The sequence below is a fragment of the Triturus cristatus genome, chromosome 12 (genome assembly GCF_964204655.1).
Source record: "Triturus cristatus chromosome 12, aTriCri1.1, whole genome shotgun sequence".
Classification (NCBI taxonomy): Eukaryota; Metazoa; Chordata; class Amphibia; order Caudata; family Salamandridae; genus Triturus; species Triturus cristatus.
Genome location: NC_140595.1, coordinates 237,788,222 through 237,808,393, shown reverse-complemented (window position 1 = coordinate 237,808,393; position 20,172 = coordinate 237,788,222). Strand labels below are relative to the sequence as shown.

General features: G+C 42.6%; 1 protein-coding gene across 1 annotated transcript in view; it reads left to right on the top strand.

Annotated features, from left to right (window-relative positions):
• The window catches only part of TMEM170A (transmembrane protein 170A), a 178,816-nt gene extending 160,698 nt beyond the window's left edge, over window positions 1-18,118 (top strand). Inside the window, exon 3 of the mRNA XM_085637537.1 lies at window positions 16,711-18,118. Coding sequence (XP_085493663.1) covers window positions 16,711-16,841 — 131 coding nt within the window. The 3' untranslated portion in view covers window positions 16,842-18,118. The remainder of the gene's footprint in view (window positions 1-16,710) is intronic.
• The last annotated feature ends 2,054 nt before the right edge of the window (window positions 18,119-20,172 follow it).

The window sequence follows — 20,172 nt, the reverse complement described above, 5'->3', positions numbered from 1 at the left end:
ATATTGTGCTTGAGGAAGAGAAGACAGTAAACCCAAAATCAAAAAGGGGAAAAGAGAAAACATTATACCATATTAAGTATAGTGATCATATATCAAGCAGTGAAAATGGGGTTAAAACTGGTGAAAACCATTCGCTACATTAGAACAATGTAAGAACCAAGTTAGACACCAGCCTGCATTTACCAGCACAGATATTTAGTCGCTGCACCAAAATGCTCATTGTAAAGTTTGTTGTTATACATTTTAAATATAAGCACAATTGTCTCATTTCACATTTGACGTTGGCACCAATGACAAGCTAAGCATATATGGTGCACATCCAGGAATACTTTGAATATGCATATTAATATTGTTAAACAAAAGAATGGGCTCTCCCTATAAGTTCCAATACAATGGAAATAGAGACCTTAACATACAAAATATATATCATATCAAATCTACCAGACATCAAAATTGAGGAGTATCTAACCATTTAGTCATTTAAGAATACACATAGTTCCCTATCAGTATCTTGTGTATGCATTGGTGTTATTGGGGCATTAGACGATGCATGAACGCCTTGTGGAGTTTGATTATGGGGACTGAGATGACTCATTGAGGGCCCATCACTCATTGCAGACTGAGGTTGTCGTACTGTTCCTATTTATTTAGTAAGATTGTGCGTTTTTAAAGCGTCCAAACTATGGGGGCTGAGTCGACTCATACCATTAGAATATTTTGACCAGATTCCTGGCTAACTCATAGTGCACAATCTGGACCCCTAAACTTCACAGGGTACCAGATGATGTCTGCAAACTCAGAACATGACAACCCTTATTCCCCAAATGAAATCATGGAAACAGATCTACCCTTTCGTTGTTATCTCCGGCATACCCAAAGGGAGCCACAAGCAATACACAAATTGGCATTTCAAACATTTATTGAAGCAATTGGATTCTTGTGTAAAATGCATGTGCTGCAATCAGAGCATTGTAATCAGCATTACAAGAATGATGAAAAGATAAATAATGCAGTTCTGCCAAATACCTTGAGTGGTCTAACTCCCCATTTACCTGCATGGGTGTTTCATCCGGAAGCCAGTCTGGTTTAGAAGAGGCTGCCGTCCCACGGCATTCCATGAAAATGCTCCTCTGCCAAACAATGGCTTGGGGCAGTTTCTATAATTAAATCTTGACCCATTCGCACCGTGCCCGAGTTCATTGTTGATTCTACCAAATCAGAGCTGTCTCCGAACAGACAATAATATGCAAGGGCAGTTTGTGAAGTTTACTCAGTCCTTGGACAAAATGTATAATGGTTTGATAATGTAATTACAAATAAATGTAATTTGTAAGCAAAAACACTTTCTGAGTATACTATCGCACGCAAGCAGAATGTGCTAAGTCATCGTCTAAAAAGAGGTCAACTTTAAACGGGAACATTTATAAATAGGAGTGTGTGTGTGCACGGTGCCCATTACCCTCACAATAAGGTAGCATTGATTAGCCACACTGGTGAGCTCTCAACGGGGATTGATGTTTGCATTACATCTCTCTGGTAACTCTGTTCCTATTTCCCCCTCACTTGGTGCCTTGAACTATTAGCTGACTGAAGGCCTGTGGAGTGCATGAAAGTTTTTGCCTATTGAGCCTTGGTTTAATGTGATGTTCTCTCTTCCTGCATTGTTGATGATTCTCTGATCTACTCCTACTCCTAAATCTTTGCACCTAATGACTAGTATGTCAGGCTGTGATGTGAGAAGGGACCCACCGGAGGACCCAAAGATTCATTTGGCACAGATGCCCCCCTCAGGAAATCCGGCACGTGACACACTAACTTGCTTTCAGGCGGACCTGCAACAACCCATTAGCTCCAGGCAACAACTGGTACCCACTAACATGTTAGAGGAAATACTCCTGGCAATTCGCTCATCTTGTGAAACTCTTGAGGTCAAGATTGATAAGGTTGGTGTGGATCTGAGCCTATTGCATGCAGGCCAATCTAAACTGTTGCTTGAGTGAAAAGTACGGAAGAGACTCTTGCGTAATGCGCCCATTTACTAAAACCCTTCAAACTGATATGCAGGCAGAGATAGGGTCACCCTCTTGTAATATAGGACTGAGGATGCCAAGAGACGTAGCCCCAGGAATAATATATGGATAATGGAGATGCCGGAGAGCCAGGTGGGGAACAATGCTAACATTTCTGGAAACCTGGATCTCTGTTGACACACAGAATTGTCTATGTTTTTTGCCTTTGAGGGGGTGGACAGAGGGCCTGCATGTTAACCACCACTAGGGCCACCTCCTCACCCTATTGTGAAGAGAATGCTTTCTTCGTGACAGAGATGCAATCCTCCAGTCGGCTAGGCAAAAAGAATCCTTTAAATTGAAGAACAAGTCAATATGCGTTTTTCCAGCTCACACTGCGGCTGTTCAGTTAAAACGTGCTTCCTTTTAGGAAGTTAAAAAAGCATTTGGGGAGGCTAATAATAGAGTACATGGTCTTCTTCCATACCAAACAAAAAATTATAGTGGATAGCACTTCCCATTTCTTCATGGAGCCTTCGGAAGCCTAGGACTGACTTGAACTGGAGCATACTGGGAAGGACAGAGATGCCTCCCAGCGTGTGAAGCCTCAACAAAAGAGAAAATGTCAGAAATATGGGGTAGGTATTGGCCCAGGACACTCCTCTCACTAGCAGGCCTAGGCAGAATGTGTAGCTCTCGTTGCTAAGATCTTTCCAAAGGGACCTGTGAGTGGTGCAGAATAATCTGAGGGGAATCTCTCAGATGGGGGATCCAATGTAGGTTTCTCAGATTGGGAAGCCTCTGAGCTGCCGAACTTGACACCATGCCTCGCGGATGAATTGTAATCAATATTGTCTAATGATACAGCCTTAAATCTGTTTTTAGGTTTCATCTGCCTGAAATCTATTGTATTTAATATAAATCTTAAAAGGGGCTTACATCCCACCCCTACTTTTCAATGGTTTGTGTGCTTGCCCCTTACTTTTACTCAGTTGCTATTGGCTGTAGCATACGAATACTATTCCCTCTTGTTCCTTGTCCTCCTTTTCAGATAGTAGTACTAGTACTGTTTTTATACGCTTTGCAGGAACTTCTTTTAAGCTGTCAGCACTTCTGGGTGCTTTGCGCAGTGCATACTCGCCAGTGCCCTGGAGTGAAGCCGGTACGCACTCAAGTGCTTTGCACGTCTCTCTCTTAAGCGCGATCACAACGCACACTAACCAGTCCCTGGGGGGCTGAAGCAGGGACCCATTCTAGTGCTCTGCACAACTCTCTTAAGCGCAATCGCAACGTGCACTCACCAGTCCTCCCGGGGTCAAAGCAGGAGCCCACTTCTGTTTTTGTGATAACCCTAGGACGAGAGCATGTCAGCACTTCTGGGTGCTTTGCGCAGTGCATACTCACCAGTGCCCTGGAGTGAAGCCGGTACTCACTCAAGTGCTTTGCACGTCTCTCTCTTAAGCGCGATCACAACGCACACTAACCAGTCCCTGGGGGGCTGAAGCAGGGACCCTTTCTAGTGCTCTGCACAACTCTCTTAAGCGCAATCGCAACGTGCACTCACCAGTCCTCCCGGGGTCGAAGCAGGAGCCCACTTCTGTTTTTGTGATAACCCCAGGATGAGCGCATGTGGATACGAGTTGCTCGAGTTCCTCCGTGCACGACATCTTCCTGCTCTGTTTTCAACAGTGTCACTAAAGAAGTCGTACTCTCTCTGCCCTACTGCTCCTTTGTGCTACTTTACCCTTCCCACTGCTTGTGCTCCCTGTCAGCTCCCCCTCCTGCTGTTCATTTTAAATGTTATTATCATTTTATTTGTTGCTGCTGCGACGTCTTGGCGGGATGGGTTGATCTGCTCTGCTCTCAGAGCAGGGGGAGGAGTGGTGAGCACTATGTAAGTGCGCATAAATGTTTGCCCGGCTCTCTCTGGCCAGCCAAACATATATGCTCACTTTGCATGTTTTCTACCAAGGCTGCATTACAGCCTGGGTGGAGAACATGCCCAGGTTCCCATTCCCTTGCTGAGCGCCGAATCACGGCGCTCAGACCAAGCCCAATGCTGCATTTCAGCATTGTGATTGGCTGTGGGGAGCCTGGGTTCTTCCTGTTAGCACAGAAGAAGCCAGGGTGAGGATGGAGAAGAGGTGGTGGCTGGCCAGCCATCCAGCGGGCAAGTAAGTGATTTTTTTGTTTTACCCCTCTCCTCCCCCTCCCAGCCCCACTGTTTCTTCCCTGGAGTAGGTGCCACTGTGTATAACCTCCTAAAGACATTCTTTCTTGTTTTGAAAAATCGCAGCACTGTTTGGGTAGGGTGTGCAGGAGTCATTGTTTGCAGTCTGCTCTCTGTCATTGACGCTGTTTTTTCCTGGTTCTACTACTGTAATGGTCTGATGGCTGCGGAGACACACGTAAAGCAAGTGGTCCACAAAAGGAATCTGGCTTGCGCTCAGCCTAGCCATCTTTTGCTGTAGAGCAACGCCTACAGTATCCACAAAAGCGACGGGTAAGGATGAATTATGGAATACCTGTGAAAAGAGTGTGTCCGCTGAGGGATTCTAGGGGTAAACATACCTGCTGACGGGTAATTGGGGGAATCTAACATCTAAGGCTACCTCTAAAAAGGGCACATAACTACTGACAACGGTGTCTCTTGCAGGGAAGCAGAGCTGCCTCCATCTCTTTGATGTGCACAGAGCAGGCAACTACTGCCACTTGTTTCCCTAATTGGGGTGGCTCGGTGCACTCCCTTTGCCTCTCCGCTGTTCACTTCCTTTTCCCTTCTTTTTTTCTGTTTCACCCTGTTTCCGTCTGCTCTCTCTACTTTTTACACCCTCACTTCTTTCCTCTTACTTCACCTTGTTTTCCTTGTTGTTTTTCTTATTTTCTACTGTATTTTTCAAGATATTCAAATGTATCTCAACATTTTGAGTATATACAAGTAGATGAGGGCTCCTGTGAGAACTCGTGAAAGACCAGAATAACTGGGCATGAGGCGGCTAAACCATCAGCATTCTGGGGCAAGCCCTTGGCTCCCCCCGGAGGGTCGTTACCAGTGGTAGATTCTACAGCATTACAAGCCTCGCTTCTTATGCCTCTTATTTTCTACTCTATTTTTCAAGATATTCAAATGTATCTCAACATTTTGAGTATATACAAGTAGATGAGGGCTCCTGTGAGAACTCGTGAAAGACCAAAATAACTGGGCATGAGGCGGCTAAACCATCAGCATTCTGGGGCAAGCCCTGGGCGCCCCCCGGAGGGTCGTTACCAGTGGTAGATTCTACAGCATTAAAAGCCTCGCTTCTTATGCCTCATACCTGCCACAACTGTGACCAAATGGGCGATCCAAGGGTGGTAAGTCCAAAGACCATGGATGAACGATGCATTCCCCTGGCATACAGTACCCACACTGGATGACTGCATCTTGGTGACTTTTTTCGGCGGTGAGTTGGACTGCAGGGTAGAGACTTCAGCCCTCGGGCAACTATTACATTTTAACATGCTTTTTGATTCAACGAAGCAAGACCTAGGAAGGCTTTTCAGATTTTAACTCACTGGGATAAGGGAATAATGATGTCTACCCATGTGTTTCATTTTTTCCATTTTTGTAAGGAGAGGACAGCAAGAACAGTTTCAGAAGGATTCCGCAGGATTAATTGGCAATATCAAGCTCAACCGCCACATGAGGCTGGAATGAGGTCAGTGGTGGAGTAACTGTGCTTGTGCGCAGTAAGCATAGAGAGGAATATCAGGTGCCCCCAGCCCACCTTGATTCTGTGGGAGCGTCAGTGTTTCCTAGGCGACCCTGGCATGTCCACCCACCCACCCACACCTGCTAAATCATCAGTTAACCCATGGTGTTGAAGAATGTTTGAGTGAGTGGAAGTCGGAACTAATATCAAACCTGGTGACCATAGGAGCTCCATTGACAAATTGGGGAGTTTATCTGGGATTTTCTCAGTTCAGTTAGTTGGGTCCCCTCGAAAGTCCTGTAACACATATGTATACTGTAACATAGACCCATCTTGCTAACCCTTTAAGTGCTTGGAGGGTTAGCCGTTCCGTCTTCCTTTTTCCCGCCCTTATTTTTATTCCCTCCTTCATCTTTCACATGTGGTTAGACCAAAAGCCGAGGTGTAGAGAAAACGCATGAGGAAGAGGGCATGAACTTGTTTTTAGGTTTTATTGAGGACTGATAAGGTATACTCAGTGATTTAAATGGGAAAAAATAAGTGCAGGTACTCATTAAAATGAGCTACAGGTGTAGTGAGGGGGCGGGGCTAGGGTTGGGGCTAAAGACCAGACATGATGATACTTAACGACTTCTATATTAGTTGCAGGACATACCAAAACACGAGAAATGTGTTTATATAAACCAAGCAAGTTAACTTATTACACAAAATGAAAGAGAAATGCGATAATATGTTAACATTTCCTTTTTTTTTGCAATAGTTGCACCTTTTTAAGGTCATACTGTTAATTGCTGTTTGGCACATTACTATATATTTTTAAGCATACGGGTAGGAAGAAACTGAAAATATCCCACTTCAAACAAAAGATCTTATGGCACCAAGCAAATGAAGCAAACAATCATGACCCTCCCCAGAAAAAATCTCTTGTCTCTTCCATCGATCTATCCATTCATCCTTTCATCCTACCATTTACCTGCTGATGTCCACCATTTAACCTTTACATTCTATTGTCTATTCAGTCTTTCATCAATCATTCAGTTTTTCACCATTCCGTCTATCCACCCTTCATATCCAAACCTATCCATCCATCTCCAAACCTATCCATTCATCCTTTCACTCATCCATCTCTTTATCCACCTTTTCCCTCATCCGTCAATCCATTCGCTCATCCATCCATCAACCCTTTCACTCTTTTATTCCATCCACCTTTTCATTCCATCCACCCTTTCACTCAATCCCTCCTTTCACTCATCCATCATCCACCCTTTCATTCATCTATCCAATCTTTCACTTATACACCATCATCCGCCCTTTTAGCCAATCACCCACCCTCTTTCACCCATGCATGCTTTCACTCATCCATCCATCTATTCATCCATCCATCCATACACCCACCCTTGCTCACTCATACATCCACTCACTCACCCACCCTTTTTTTCGTTATTTATGAATCTTTGTCGCCGAGCAGACATGTACACACAAAGTGCCACACATTTTCTTTAAAATACCTCCTGAGAGTGTCTTGATTCTCTCTCTTTCTCTCACTTTTTGCTTACAAAAACCTGCATACAAATGCAGGCAAACACACAAACATAGCAGACACACAAGGGCAGAGATTACATGAGCACCAGTTACATTACAGAAAGTCACATTAATTTTTGTTTTAGGCCTAGGACAATTAAGTAATTTGCCCGGAATCACAGGATGTTGAGCTGAAGCTGGGACTCAAACCTATTTTCATAGTTCCTTGTTAAGCAGCTCTGACCGGCCCTAACATTACATCCTCTCAATTTTCCTATTGGGGAAAGATGCCTCACAGCCTATGCAAACATAAACCCCCCACCAAGGCCTGAAAGACACTGGAGCGAAGGTGCTAACAACAGGCACACAGCAAGTCCAATTCACGAACTCTCCCCCTTTCCCAGCAAACTATAGCTTCAGGGCGCTAGCCTGGATATGGAGCAGGGAAGAAAAGCAGAGAGACCCTTTGGCACCATCCCATCGCCCAATGTCCGCCTTCCCAATCTGATGCTGTGTGATTGACTGGGCAGGGTCTGATTGGACCCTTCACTTTTATTCACAGAGGGCCGCAGGGCATTCCCAACCCTAAACAGCCCTTAAGTGATGCTAATGAGCCGCTGCTGGATTGCTCAGCAGTGGCTCCATTCAGAGGCATACACTGCCCCTCCCGCCATTCTGTCTACTTTTTCAGCAGTAGCCGAGCAGAGCACTTTCTGCGCAGCACAGTCTCCATTGCCATCCAGCCTGCACTGCCTGACTTTCCCCTGAGCACCAGTACTGTCCTTGGCGAAGGAAAAGTTCCAGTACTCAAAGGGAGAAAAATAAAAAGTGGCGGTACTCCGTACCGGTGAGTACTGGTCCATTTAAAGCACTGGGTATACTTGGATTAGTCTTGTACAGTTCTTAAATTAAAAGGCTGAAGAATACATGGCGGAGGACGCTCTCTTCCTTGAGCTTGGGAATGTCCATCAGCAATCTGTACTGATTAGGGAGTTCACTGGGAATGGTCATCAACCGCCTGGTCTGGTTAGGGAGTTCGCCTCAAAAGAAAAGAAAACGATGTAACTATAATGTCCTGCCACGGGGTTGGTTTTCGTACCCCCCCCTCACCACACCCGTGAAGCCACTTTTCTTGGATGAGTGTAATTTTATTTTGCAAGGAAGCCCAACATCTGTGTCACTGTATGTTTAACCACAACATGCAGATATCTATATATTTCCTTTCAGGCAACCACAATGATGTTTTGTGAATAGCTTTTCACATGTTTCAGTTCTATCAGACTGTTAAGCAGCGCTTATTTATACATAACCTTTTGCTTAATGTACTCTGACGCCTGCCCTCGTGGACCTGTGTATGTAGTGCTCGCAGGCCTTAAATCAGGACTACCGGAAATAAGTCGCCATGTGTATATATATATACAATAGCTTCTGTAACGGGGCTTGGCATTAAAGTTCTATAACGTCTGGAATCTGTGGTTTCTTATTTTCCTACTGGACTAGGTTTCTGTATGCTTCAGTTGTATGTTTTGAAGGGCGAGCTTTGAAGCTTTCTTTTGTCCTAAATATTTTCACTATTCACGTTGATGTCCAGTGTACTTGGTCATTTAAATCGCTTACAGTGGCCTTAGCTTGACTTGTAATCCTGAAAAGGGCCACTTTTGTAAATGGATGCACAAAATAAGTGAACTAGCTTAGTAGGCAAGTACTCCCGTCACTTTTGCTGGGTTTTTGTGAAGCAACAATTAATTGCTTTTTAGCCATGCTACATTCTTTATTATATATTTTTACACACACACACTCACACTCTCTCTTCAAGAACCGCACTCTCTTGCGCATGTTCATATATATGTAGCAGGTTTTTATTTTCAAGCAGTGCATTGCTTTAGCAGCACAATATTTTGCCTTTCTCAACAAACAAGTTATAACACTTTAAAAGAGTTTCAGTAACTTATATTGCACAACTGTTCACCAAACAACAACTTATAACAAAAATAGCTTATTATTAATCACATAGATGAAACCTATTGCATTTACCAATGCTTGTTGCATGTGTTGCTGTTTATTCGCTTTTCAGTGCAGACTGAATTAAGTCTATTCTCTTTTTTGACTTGGAATGTCTTGGAATATATCATTATCTCAGACATATGGGGCAAGCATTATATTTCGACTAGAAACTCATTTAACACCCATTGAAGTAAACACGCCTCAAGTATAGATGGAGGTGATGCCTATTTGCTGTCCAATACTCTGCGTTTGCTAGGGGTTTCCTAATTTGGATCAGACTATGGGGTCCATTTTGTTGCACGTCACACACATACTGATAGCCACAGAATGTATATACTAATACACAGTAGATTAGATGGCTTGGATAAAGTCTTGGGTAGTCGTTATGCTTCCAGCACCGAACAGCTTACCTTTCACAATTACATTTCAACCCGACTACATCTATGGCCACAAATCTCTTTGTAGTTGGCAGTTAATGCTAACTCCGTTCTAGACCTATAATTAGACCGGTCTTTCAGACCACTCCCTAATGCACTATCAAATAGAGTAGCACTGGGGTGGGAAAATGGCTTATGAATTGGTGATTGGTAATACAGTCATGATACCCTTCAGGACTAATTTTTTTAATACCGGGGCTTGATCTTCATGCTCGCCTGGACAGATTTATGTTTTCCCAGGGCATATCCCCACAGGTTCAATGGGTAGAGTACTTGGGGAAAGACAGTGTCTGACCATAACACCCTGATAATGTCCATTGATTTGGGCAGGTGGCAATCTACGATCCCAGATGGAGATATGGAGAGTGCGGCGTTGGAGGATCTCTTGGGAATTTTATTACTGCTCATTTTGACATTGAGTGTTCAGTATCTGATATTCTAAATGAGTGTGTGTCTTTAAAGGTGGTGGTGAGGGGTCACCTCGTTGCAAAAGTGGTGGAAGATTGACTCAATTTCAATATGCATTTTTACTTCTCTTAGAAAGAATGGTTACAACATCCCCACCAGAAAGCAAGAGCTATTGGCTCTTGAGAAATATGCGATCTTGATTGAGCGAGTGCATTGTTTGGCTTATAAGACTTATTTGGATCATGTACATTTTGAAGCTGATTATATCATTAGGGCTGTTGGCTTCATTGGCCAAAGTGAAAACTAGAAGCCGACCTATTGCCCAATTGAAAACTACTGATCATACTTTGGTACGAGAGTGGAATTCATTTGTTATTCCTCACTTATTATTGAACGTTTTATGGTGCTCTGGTCATGCCCTCAAGTGAAGAACTGACGACATACTTGCATGTTTTAGATTTGCCGAGCTTGACGAGAGAGGTGTCTGATGTCCTTGGTGCTCCAGTTATGGTAGATGAAATCCACCAAGTGTTGGAGGTTCTTCCTCAAGGTTAATGCAGGAGTAGAGGGCTTGCCGGTTGAATTTTAGGGAAAGTACTCTAATCTTCTCATCCCACGCCTCCTTAGCTTCTGTAGCACAGCCTGAGAAAAAGGCTCTCTCCCTTCTATCACAGTAGAAGCATTGATCATACGGATTCCCATTAAGCAAGGTGACCCCCACGGATAAAATGTTCCATAGATCTCTTACCATGACAATGTTGAAGTATAACCTCCTTTAGTAAGGTTCTTTCTTTTCGACTTAAACCTTACATGGCCACTCCAATTCTTGAACAGAATGGTTTTATTCCGTTACGGAATAGTAATTTTAATGTCTGGTGTCGCCTTAGGGTTTTACATAAGGCTTCCTTATCAGGCTATTTCCAGACAGTAGCACTAGCAGCAGATATGGAAAAGGCATTTGATTCCTTATCTTGGGAATTTTTGCATGCATTTCTCAGATGATGCGACTGGGGGAAAAGTGGTATTTTTTGGATGACTTTATACTATTCCCAGTCTGCGGCCTGGGTGCGTACCTGTAATATTCTTTCCTCTGATGGCCCTTCTCCTGAGATGCTGGGAGGCCTTGACCTTGGCCTTACATCCTCCTTACATCACCACCTCCCTCCTCCCCTACCCTCCCCTCCCTTCCTTTCGCGGTCCCCCCCCTATCCCCTCTTTTTCCTAGTCTTCTACCTTCGACCCTCATCTCTTTCTCATGGTCATCTTTTATCTCTCCACACCTACGACATCCTCCTGCCAGGTTCTTCATCTTCCTTCTTTATAAATTCTGTCTTCCTCCCTCTCACACCCCTACTGTCCGACTCGGACAAGTACATGTATCGACCCCTCTCCACACCATGGGCCTTTGCCACTTACCTGCCCCCTCTATGTGCATTCACAGGGTCTACACCCCCCTAGTGCCCTGTGGGATGCAATAGGCCGGCTACACATACTCCTCTCGCTCTCTGTGTTTGCCCCCTCTCCTTCTTTCAATGCCTACACCACCCAACTCTCCAGGGCAATCCTCCCTCTCTTGCTGATGGCTGACCTTGCCCTTTCCCCCAGTGGAGACACTGGAACGTCAACATTTAATAATTGCAGATGTACAAAGTATAATGGCTATCAGTATTGTTTGCACTGTGCAACCCATGCCCCCACCCCACCCCACAGTACCCTCCCCCCTTCCCAACCCCTCTTTTCTTTTTCTCCCCCTTCCCCCACCGCAATGAGTACTCTGTTCCATACTGGACATCTGTAACATGGTTTTGTTTTCAATAAAGAAATACATCGCAAAAAAAAGCAGAGACAAAGACTGAAAATGGACAGTCCTATTGCCGCTGATCCTTTACAGGTTGTGGCGCAAGGGAGAAGAGTGACTGCACATCGTCCTGGAAAATCCATCACTCGGGATACATCACATTTTTTAAACACCTACCACGACACTTGTCAAGTCCGGAAATCACTGGCAGGGCGACCCCACCAGCAGGCCCGGCTCATGTCCCTGAGCCTATGTCACCATTGCCCACTCAGGGTGGACCTCGATCACCTTGGATCACCCGTGCCGGCAGTGATGTCTGCCACTTTTTATTTAACTAAGGGGGGGAGTGATGTAGCTTATTGATATTATGCGCACTAGGACCAGCATAGTTCTGGACGGGCTCGGAACAGGAAGTAAGTAAAGTGCGGGGAGGTGTTAGGGTGTGGGTAACAGAAAGTATGATGTAAATGTGCAGTGTGTGCTAAAGAAAAAGTAAGGCTTGACCGCAGCTCTTGTGTGGCGTAATTAATCTGCATGCTCCTGGGCTGGGGGAGACCTACACTCCCATCCCCCCCCCCCCCCCCCCCCCCCCCAGGCGGATTCTCCCTGCTGTGGTCAGACATGCCAAAAGGCAGTGTATTTGTTTGCATTTTTGTTAGAGTTTTAGCACAATGCTGCTTGTCATTCTGTGTGACAACCAACATTGTGTTAAAACTCAATGAAGCAACAGCACGGATTCATTGTTTATTGGTCAGAGATGCCAAAAGTCAATGCATCCGTTTCAAAGAAGTTCTATTTTTATAGCTTGCTGACTGTCAGGGCTCCATCGCTGCTCATTAGTTGTGTTACAGGGAAGAACATAAATCTCCGGTGCTTGGATAACTACAGGCCACAGTTTCTTATGTAAGTTAACACTTAGGGCCAGATGTACGACCTGCAAAATAGTGCCTCACAAATTGCGACTCGCTGGCGACTCGCAATTTGCGAGGCGCTATTTGGCATGTACTGTTTGCGATTCCCAATGGGGTCGCAAATTGCGAGGCTCATTAATGAGCCTCTCACAATTTGCGAGCCCATTGGGAATGACAGGCCCTCCCAGGGATGGTGGCCTGTTGGGCTCAGCAGACCACCATGTCTGGGACTGCATTTAAATAAAGCATTTTTTTTTAAATGGTGCCCGTATTCCTTAAAGAAAAACGGGTTGCATTTGAAAAATAAAAAAAATGAAACGTTTTCGTTTTTTAAGGGCAGGTAGTGGTTCCTGGACCATTTAGCATGCGCAAACTGGTTGCAAACCCGTTTTCGCATGCAATTTAGGGTCGTATCTGGCCCTTATGGTTTCCTCTTCGTTTTCACTTACATATTTTTCCACCTATAATCGGATCTTCTGCGCCTGCCTTTACAAGCAGTCCTTCTGAAAATCGGGATTCTGCTGTTTCAGCACGTATCTTTGAATTTGAATCAATGTAGGCTTGCTTACAGATTCTGACCGTGACTGGATATTTTCTGCAAGCGCAGAGCTGCATTTCCATACTTAATACTCTTGTCCTTTCAATGATCTATAAAAAAAAAATATATATATATATATATTCACTGACAAAACCATAGGTTTCAGGGGCGTTATAGTTAGCTGGACTTTTCACTCGTAGAAAACCATTGAAATCCCCCTGTTATAGTTATTTCAGCTAACTATAACTCGCACGCCCACAATGCACTGCTGATGACGTCACATATTACATCACTCATGACCTGGTCAGTGACATCACTCATGACATCACTGATGACATCTCAAATGACATCACTGATGACATCATCCTTGTGATAGAGTGGCAGACCTCCTCTCCCCCTAATATAACCTTTGATACACACATTCAAAAATAGAAACTAAAATTTTCAAAACAATGGACATACCAATACCAGTTACAACAACCTATTCAGTAATTCTAAGATCCACATACACATCCACTCATTCACCAACAGTCCTATACAGTCACTCATACATGTACTCACTCATCATATGTACTCATACACCTATGCATCCTGTTACACAACGCCACTCATCCATAGAGTTACTCACACACATAGTCACTCATGCTAATAAAGAATCAAACATACATTTACTTGCATATACAGTTATACACACACCACCACACTTACTTCTACAGAAACTTACACATACTTAGTCTTTCAAACAATCACTTATAGAAACACATACTTATTCATACAGGAACTCTTTCAATCTCTCACTCTCACATATACTCACTTATATACACCAAGTCACATATACTAGTTTAAAACATAAGTAGTTACTCATAAAGACACTATTGAGACAGTCATTCCCTCACTAACACACCCATGCACACACTCATCCACCCATACAGTCCTGCACACATGCTGTCTTCAACACATACAAACAGTGAGTTATGTTATGTTATATGGTTCTTATAAAGCGCCTATCACCACCGGTCTCTCATTCATGCACCTATGCACTACGTAATTCCCCCACCGAACCATACAGACACTCAAAAAAACAACTAATAACCTATATAGACACTCGTGTAGCTACTCACCAACCAATGCAGCCACTTATACACAAAGTGAGAGACTGATGCAGATATTTACATATTTAAACATTACTCACTAAGCCATGTATTCACTAAGATACACTTAATCAGTCAGTTATACAATCAATTTAAAAAAAACAAATCATCCATTTAGACACTTATATACCCATTTATTCTTCCATCTGCCTTGAGATATACATATATGAAACATATGTAATTTTCAGAAAAACACACATTCACTGGATGATGTCATCAGTGATGTCATTTGAGATGTCATCAGTGATGTCATGAGTGATGTCACTGACCATGTCATGAGTGATGTAATATGTGACGTCATCAGCAGTGCATTGCGGGCGCGCGAGTTATAGTTAGCTGAACTAACTATAATGGGGGAATTTCAATGGTTTTGTACGAGTGAAAAGTTCAGCTAACTATAACGCCCCTGAAACCTATGGTTTTTTCAGTGAATTTCTAAGGTTTTTTAAATGATAATTCCTAATTATAACGTGCCTGAAACCTATGGTTTTTTCAGTGAATGTATGTATATATATATATATATATATTCACTGAAAAAACCATAGGTTTCACGCATCTTATAGTTAGCTGGACATTTCACTCGTAAAAAACCATTGAAATTCCCCCGTTATAGTTAGTTCAGCTAACTATAACTCGCGCGACCGCAATCCACTGCTGATGACGTCACATATTACATCACTGTATTCACTAAGATACTGTTAATAAGTCAGTTATACAATTAATTTTACCAAAAAAACCCATCCATTTAGACACTTATTTACCCATTTATTCTTCCATTAACCTTTAGATATACATATATAAAAAATATTTATTTTTCAGAAAGACACATATTCACTGGATGATGTCATCAGTGATGTCATGAGTGATGTCACTGACCATGTCATGAGTGATGTAATATGTGACGTCATCAGCAGTGGATTGCGGTCGCGCGAGTTATAGTTAGCTGAACTAACTATAACGGGGGAATTTCAATGGTTTTTTACGAGTGAAATGTCCAGCTGACTATAACATGTGTGAAACCTATGGTTTTTTCAGTGAATTTGCATGGTTTTTTAAATGCTAATTCCTAACTATAACGTGTGTGAAACCTATGTTTTTTTTAGTGAATTTGTGAGTTTTTTTAAATGCTAAGTTATGTATGTATTATTATATTTTTTATATATTTATTTTACAATAAACTACCTATGTATATAGTTATAGATTGACAGTACCCTGTAATATGGAATGGCTCAGCTCTTTTTTTTTTTTTAATTTGGATAAAGTTTAACAGCATAGTTAATATCTTCTATAAACTTTTAAACAGTTTAAAAAGTTTTTTTTTTTTTTTTAAGGGTTTTTCACCTTGCGCGCACCCCGCGAATTTTTGAAAAAAAATAAAATGTTTTTTTCACCCTTCGGGGTCCTTCAGGGACCCCCTGACAAAGGCTAGGGGGTCAGGAACTCTCTACCCTGCCCCCTTTTCACGTTCTCCACCTTTCTTTTTCACTGTCACACACAAAATGGCGTCCGACACTTCCTGATTTCGCCCGATTCGAATGTTGACTGACATCTAACCACCAATCAGAATTACGCTCGCGGACATTTGGTGCGCGCATGGTGCGCGCATATAGATATTTATGTACTTTTAATTGCAATTTTCTCAGGAACTACTGAACAGATTGACACCATATATGCAAAAGGCACATGCCTGACCTGAGGACTACCTCTTTGCCAAATTTCAAGTAATTCTGTTCAGCCGTTCGGGCTGTACCTTTGACTAAAGGTCCTATGGGAAAATGCATGGGGAAAACGCGTTTTGGGACCCCCTTTTTTCTCAACCCCCGCTTGACGAATCATCCCGAGACTTTCAGGGTAGGAGCTGAGCGGAGCGCCCCATTAGTTTTGAAAATTTCACGAAGATAAGTCAACCGGCGCCAAAGTTATTCAAAATAGAATTTTCAGATTTCCTATGGGAACTCGGTCCTAACTATAACTATCTATACTGGCGACCGCCAGTAGATAATATGTATATAGATAGATAGATAGATAGATAGATCTGCTGGAAGCGCTAAATTAACCATATGTCGTCTTGCTTGATAAAATTATGATGTGTTAGGTTCCTTTATACTTGGTTCTCAATTGTAATCGTGTTTATTCTCTTGTGACTGGATTACTTTCTTGAATCACGTGGCGCTTGAAAATGCCTTTTGTTTACAGATGTCTTCTGAAGAGCACTAAGTAGATATATTTGTCTCGTAACAGGTGCAGCCATTGCTGGCGTTTACCGAGCGGCTGGGAAAGAGATGATCCCCTTCGAAGCTCTCACCTTGGGTGTAGGACAGACATTTTGCGTTGTCATTATTTCTTATTTGCGGATTTTAGCGACACTATAGAGGTGCACTGGACTGCTACCCACGAGAAGGAAGCGTGAACGGCTTTGGACGGAATTCTGGAGATGTTCCATCTGCAGGAGTCTAACATGACCTTGGTAACCACGTTGTGCCTCGTATTGAATCCTTACCCCACTATGAAAGAACAGTCTTTTCCCACAAATGTACTTTTTGCCCTGCAATGAGGCAATGATCATAATCTTTTTTGGGGCGCAGTAGATGTTACATTTCATTTTGAGGTGCCAAACGACCGTTACTTCATTATTTTATTGTGTCTATTTCAAATTACAAGTCCTGAGCTCATTAGTTAATACCCGTGTCTCCCCTGAAGTTCTGATGGGAATCCAGCTCATGGCTGCCATCAGTGTTTTTCCAATCAGCTTTTCTGGAACCCTGTGATGTGGAGTTATGCTGCACTTCTGTACTATTGGGTCCATTAGTATTGTTAAATGTCAGCAACATTTCTATGTTAGGATCTTGTGTAATATTAGTCATGAGCGTGACTCAACAAGAGCTTTAAGGAAATTGTTTGAATGGTGCACACACTGAAAGATAAAAAGGAGGGAGTAATCTAGGGAGGGCCGGTCTGCTAGATGTGGCAAACTGCTTTTCCTGGTTGTATTGTTAGCTAGCCATCAGCTTCCAGACCTGCCCTGCGAATTGCTCTGCAGATTAATATTGCTGTGCAAGGCATTGCAGCAGTTAATTTATCAATTCTACTGCTTATTGGTCGCAGGAAACTGCCGTACCACCTGTTCCCTCGTATAGCAAGTAAAGGATGGGCTAGGTGTGTTTCCAATGAATTTTTGAACCGCTTTGATTCTATGCCTTGTAAATCATTTTTTTTTTTAAAGTGAGCGTTTTGACTCGGGTCCCTATTTAGAATTTAGGTTACTCCGTCAGAAAAGTAACAGATATCTTCTTGTGCACCTTATAAGTGCCCTTTAACCTAGGCACTTGTAATAAGGCAGGCTGGTTGTGTGAAATGTGTGTGGAGTGACTCGTCCGCCAAACTGTAAAGCATGCTATCTGTTTCCGTCTGAGGTGATTCCATATGTCTCTGGCAGTAATACCCATGTTCAGTCACCACCTTATGCCTTACTTTGTATTTAAGCTAGTACAGAGGACTGGACTATGCAAGATTTTCTAATGTAGTTATCCAGTCTTTCATCCTCAATCCTATTACTATACCTTGTTTATATAACCTGTTAAATTGATGCAATTAAGTGTGTCTTTGTAACCTTTCTTATTTATTCTTTAAAGAAATCCACATCATATAACCTATGCAATATGCATTTATTTAACCAGTCTCATCTAATGTAATGTTTTTGATTAATCTACCTCATCGTATCTGTTCTGGCAACTTTCATGCAAACTGTTCATTATCATGTTCTAAGCCCTTTCTTCGTTTTATCCATTTTGCTCCCTTTTATACTGATGAAAGCAAAGGAACCAGAGGTCTGCCAAGCAGTCTACATATAAGTGGCAGTGTGAGTCTGTTCACTATAACCTGGTTGTTAAACGCCCCTCACAAATCATTTTTATATTTTTCTTCATGCCATACTGCTGCTCATATCACATCCCGTACAGTCAGAGGCAAACGTGTATAAATGACTCCTATGTTATGCCTCTGTTTCCTGTATCGGGACATCATATTTCATCTCGCAGAATTTGCGACTACCTGTCGGGGAGAGCACTCTGCAGCAGGCAATTGTTGCCGCATATATACTTTGTGGTTGCACCTATGGAAAGTGTATATTTGTATCTCTCAGAGGTTGTGTAAAAACATTTATCTTGTGTGGCCTAGTCTCTGAAGATCAGTTCCTACCTGTCATTGCAAAAGGAAGAAGCTATCAGGCTGAGGGTATTTTCATTCAGTGGTCTCTTGAACTCAGGTGACGCAATCAACTGCCTTTGCCTTTAACCCGAAGAATATCTGAGGTGTCAGTTGTATTTTTGTCAAAGGTATGTTTATTGGCATTTGCATATACTTCGTTACAAGACGTCAATAGAAACGTCACTGCATTTGGATAAAGTATAGCGGTGGTCAGTTGTATTTTTGTGTGTTTTATTCACACAACTGACTCACTGCTGCATGGAAGTATGCTTCATGAACTACCAGTCAGAGAAATTTAGTGCCTTCTGATTATCTAAGAAGTATTTCGCTGATGCTAAGTCAACCACAGTGGGCATGTGATTAAGTAAGTGCTGGAGCTTCAGAACAATTTTCCAAAGAAAGATACCTTTTGATATGTAGACCGTAAATATCCTAGACATCATCGAAGCCAAAAATAAAGATAACGGATCGAGTCCTGTAATGTCGGGTGTAACATTTCTCCTCATATTATGGCCAGCCAATCAGAGCTCTTGTTCCCACAGGACTGATCAGAGTCGGAATGCTTGGATTTTTTAATCTGGTACTGTCGGACTCCCGTGGGAGTCCCACAGCACTAGATATTTCACTTTTTTGAGCCATAACTCACCTCAATATTTTTCAGGGAGGAGCTGAGGTGTTTTTGATCTGCTTTTTGTATTTTTCATGTTTTGGAATGTTTGTGAAGATTTGTCAATCGGTGCCAAAGTTATTTGTAAAACAAAAACCCACTTCCTATGCAAACTGTGATGCGCATAACTATACAGTGGTGAACACCAATGTGCAATACAGAAGTTGGGAATTGTGAGACTCTCTTTGGTTTGCACTGCACTAGTATGACAATGATCATCAAATATTTAGTCTGTTGCTTGAGCCAGTCTGGCCGTCCGATGCCACCTCGTCTCTTTTGGTGCGGATTGTCGTTTTAGGTTTTTCAGGAAGATGACTGCCTGTTTTGGGTCTGTTAAGAGGTGGGGCTTGTCTTGCCCCATTATCTTGAAGTGAACTGGGTGAACTAATGTATACAATGTTGGTTTTCTTCAGTTTTATCTTGACTGCTGAAAAGGTGAAGTGTGCTTTTGGATTGTAAATATGAAATCTGTGAAGAGTGGCCTATATGAACATTGGTATGCAAGATGTTGCTTCTTGCATACTTAGTGTAGTAACGTCATGGTTTCTATAGTTTCCACAAATAGATCCGTACTTCTAGTGGCTATTTAGCCAGTCACATCTTTGATGTGAATATTGTTCCTCCGTAATGAGGCTTCAAGATCTTCATTCGTGGCTTTGAGGAAGTCTAGAACTTTGTATTTTTACATGCTTCTTTTCATGTCTAGTGGCCAAATCTTGTTCAATATCAAAGATATGGTGCTCCCCCATATCTTTTGTAAGAGATGTGTTTATCTAGTCTTTCCTTCATGTGGTTGATGTAGAAAATTATTGTCCGTTTTGTTATCAATG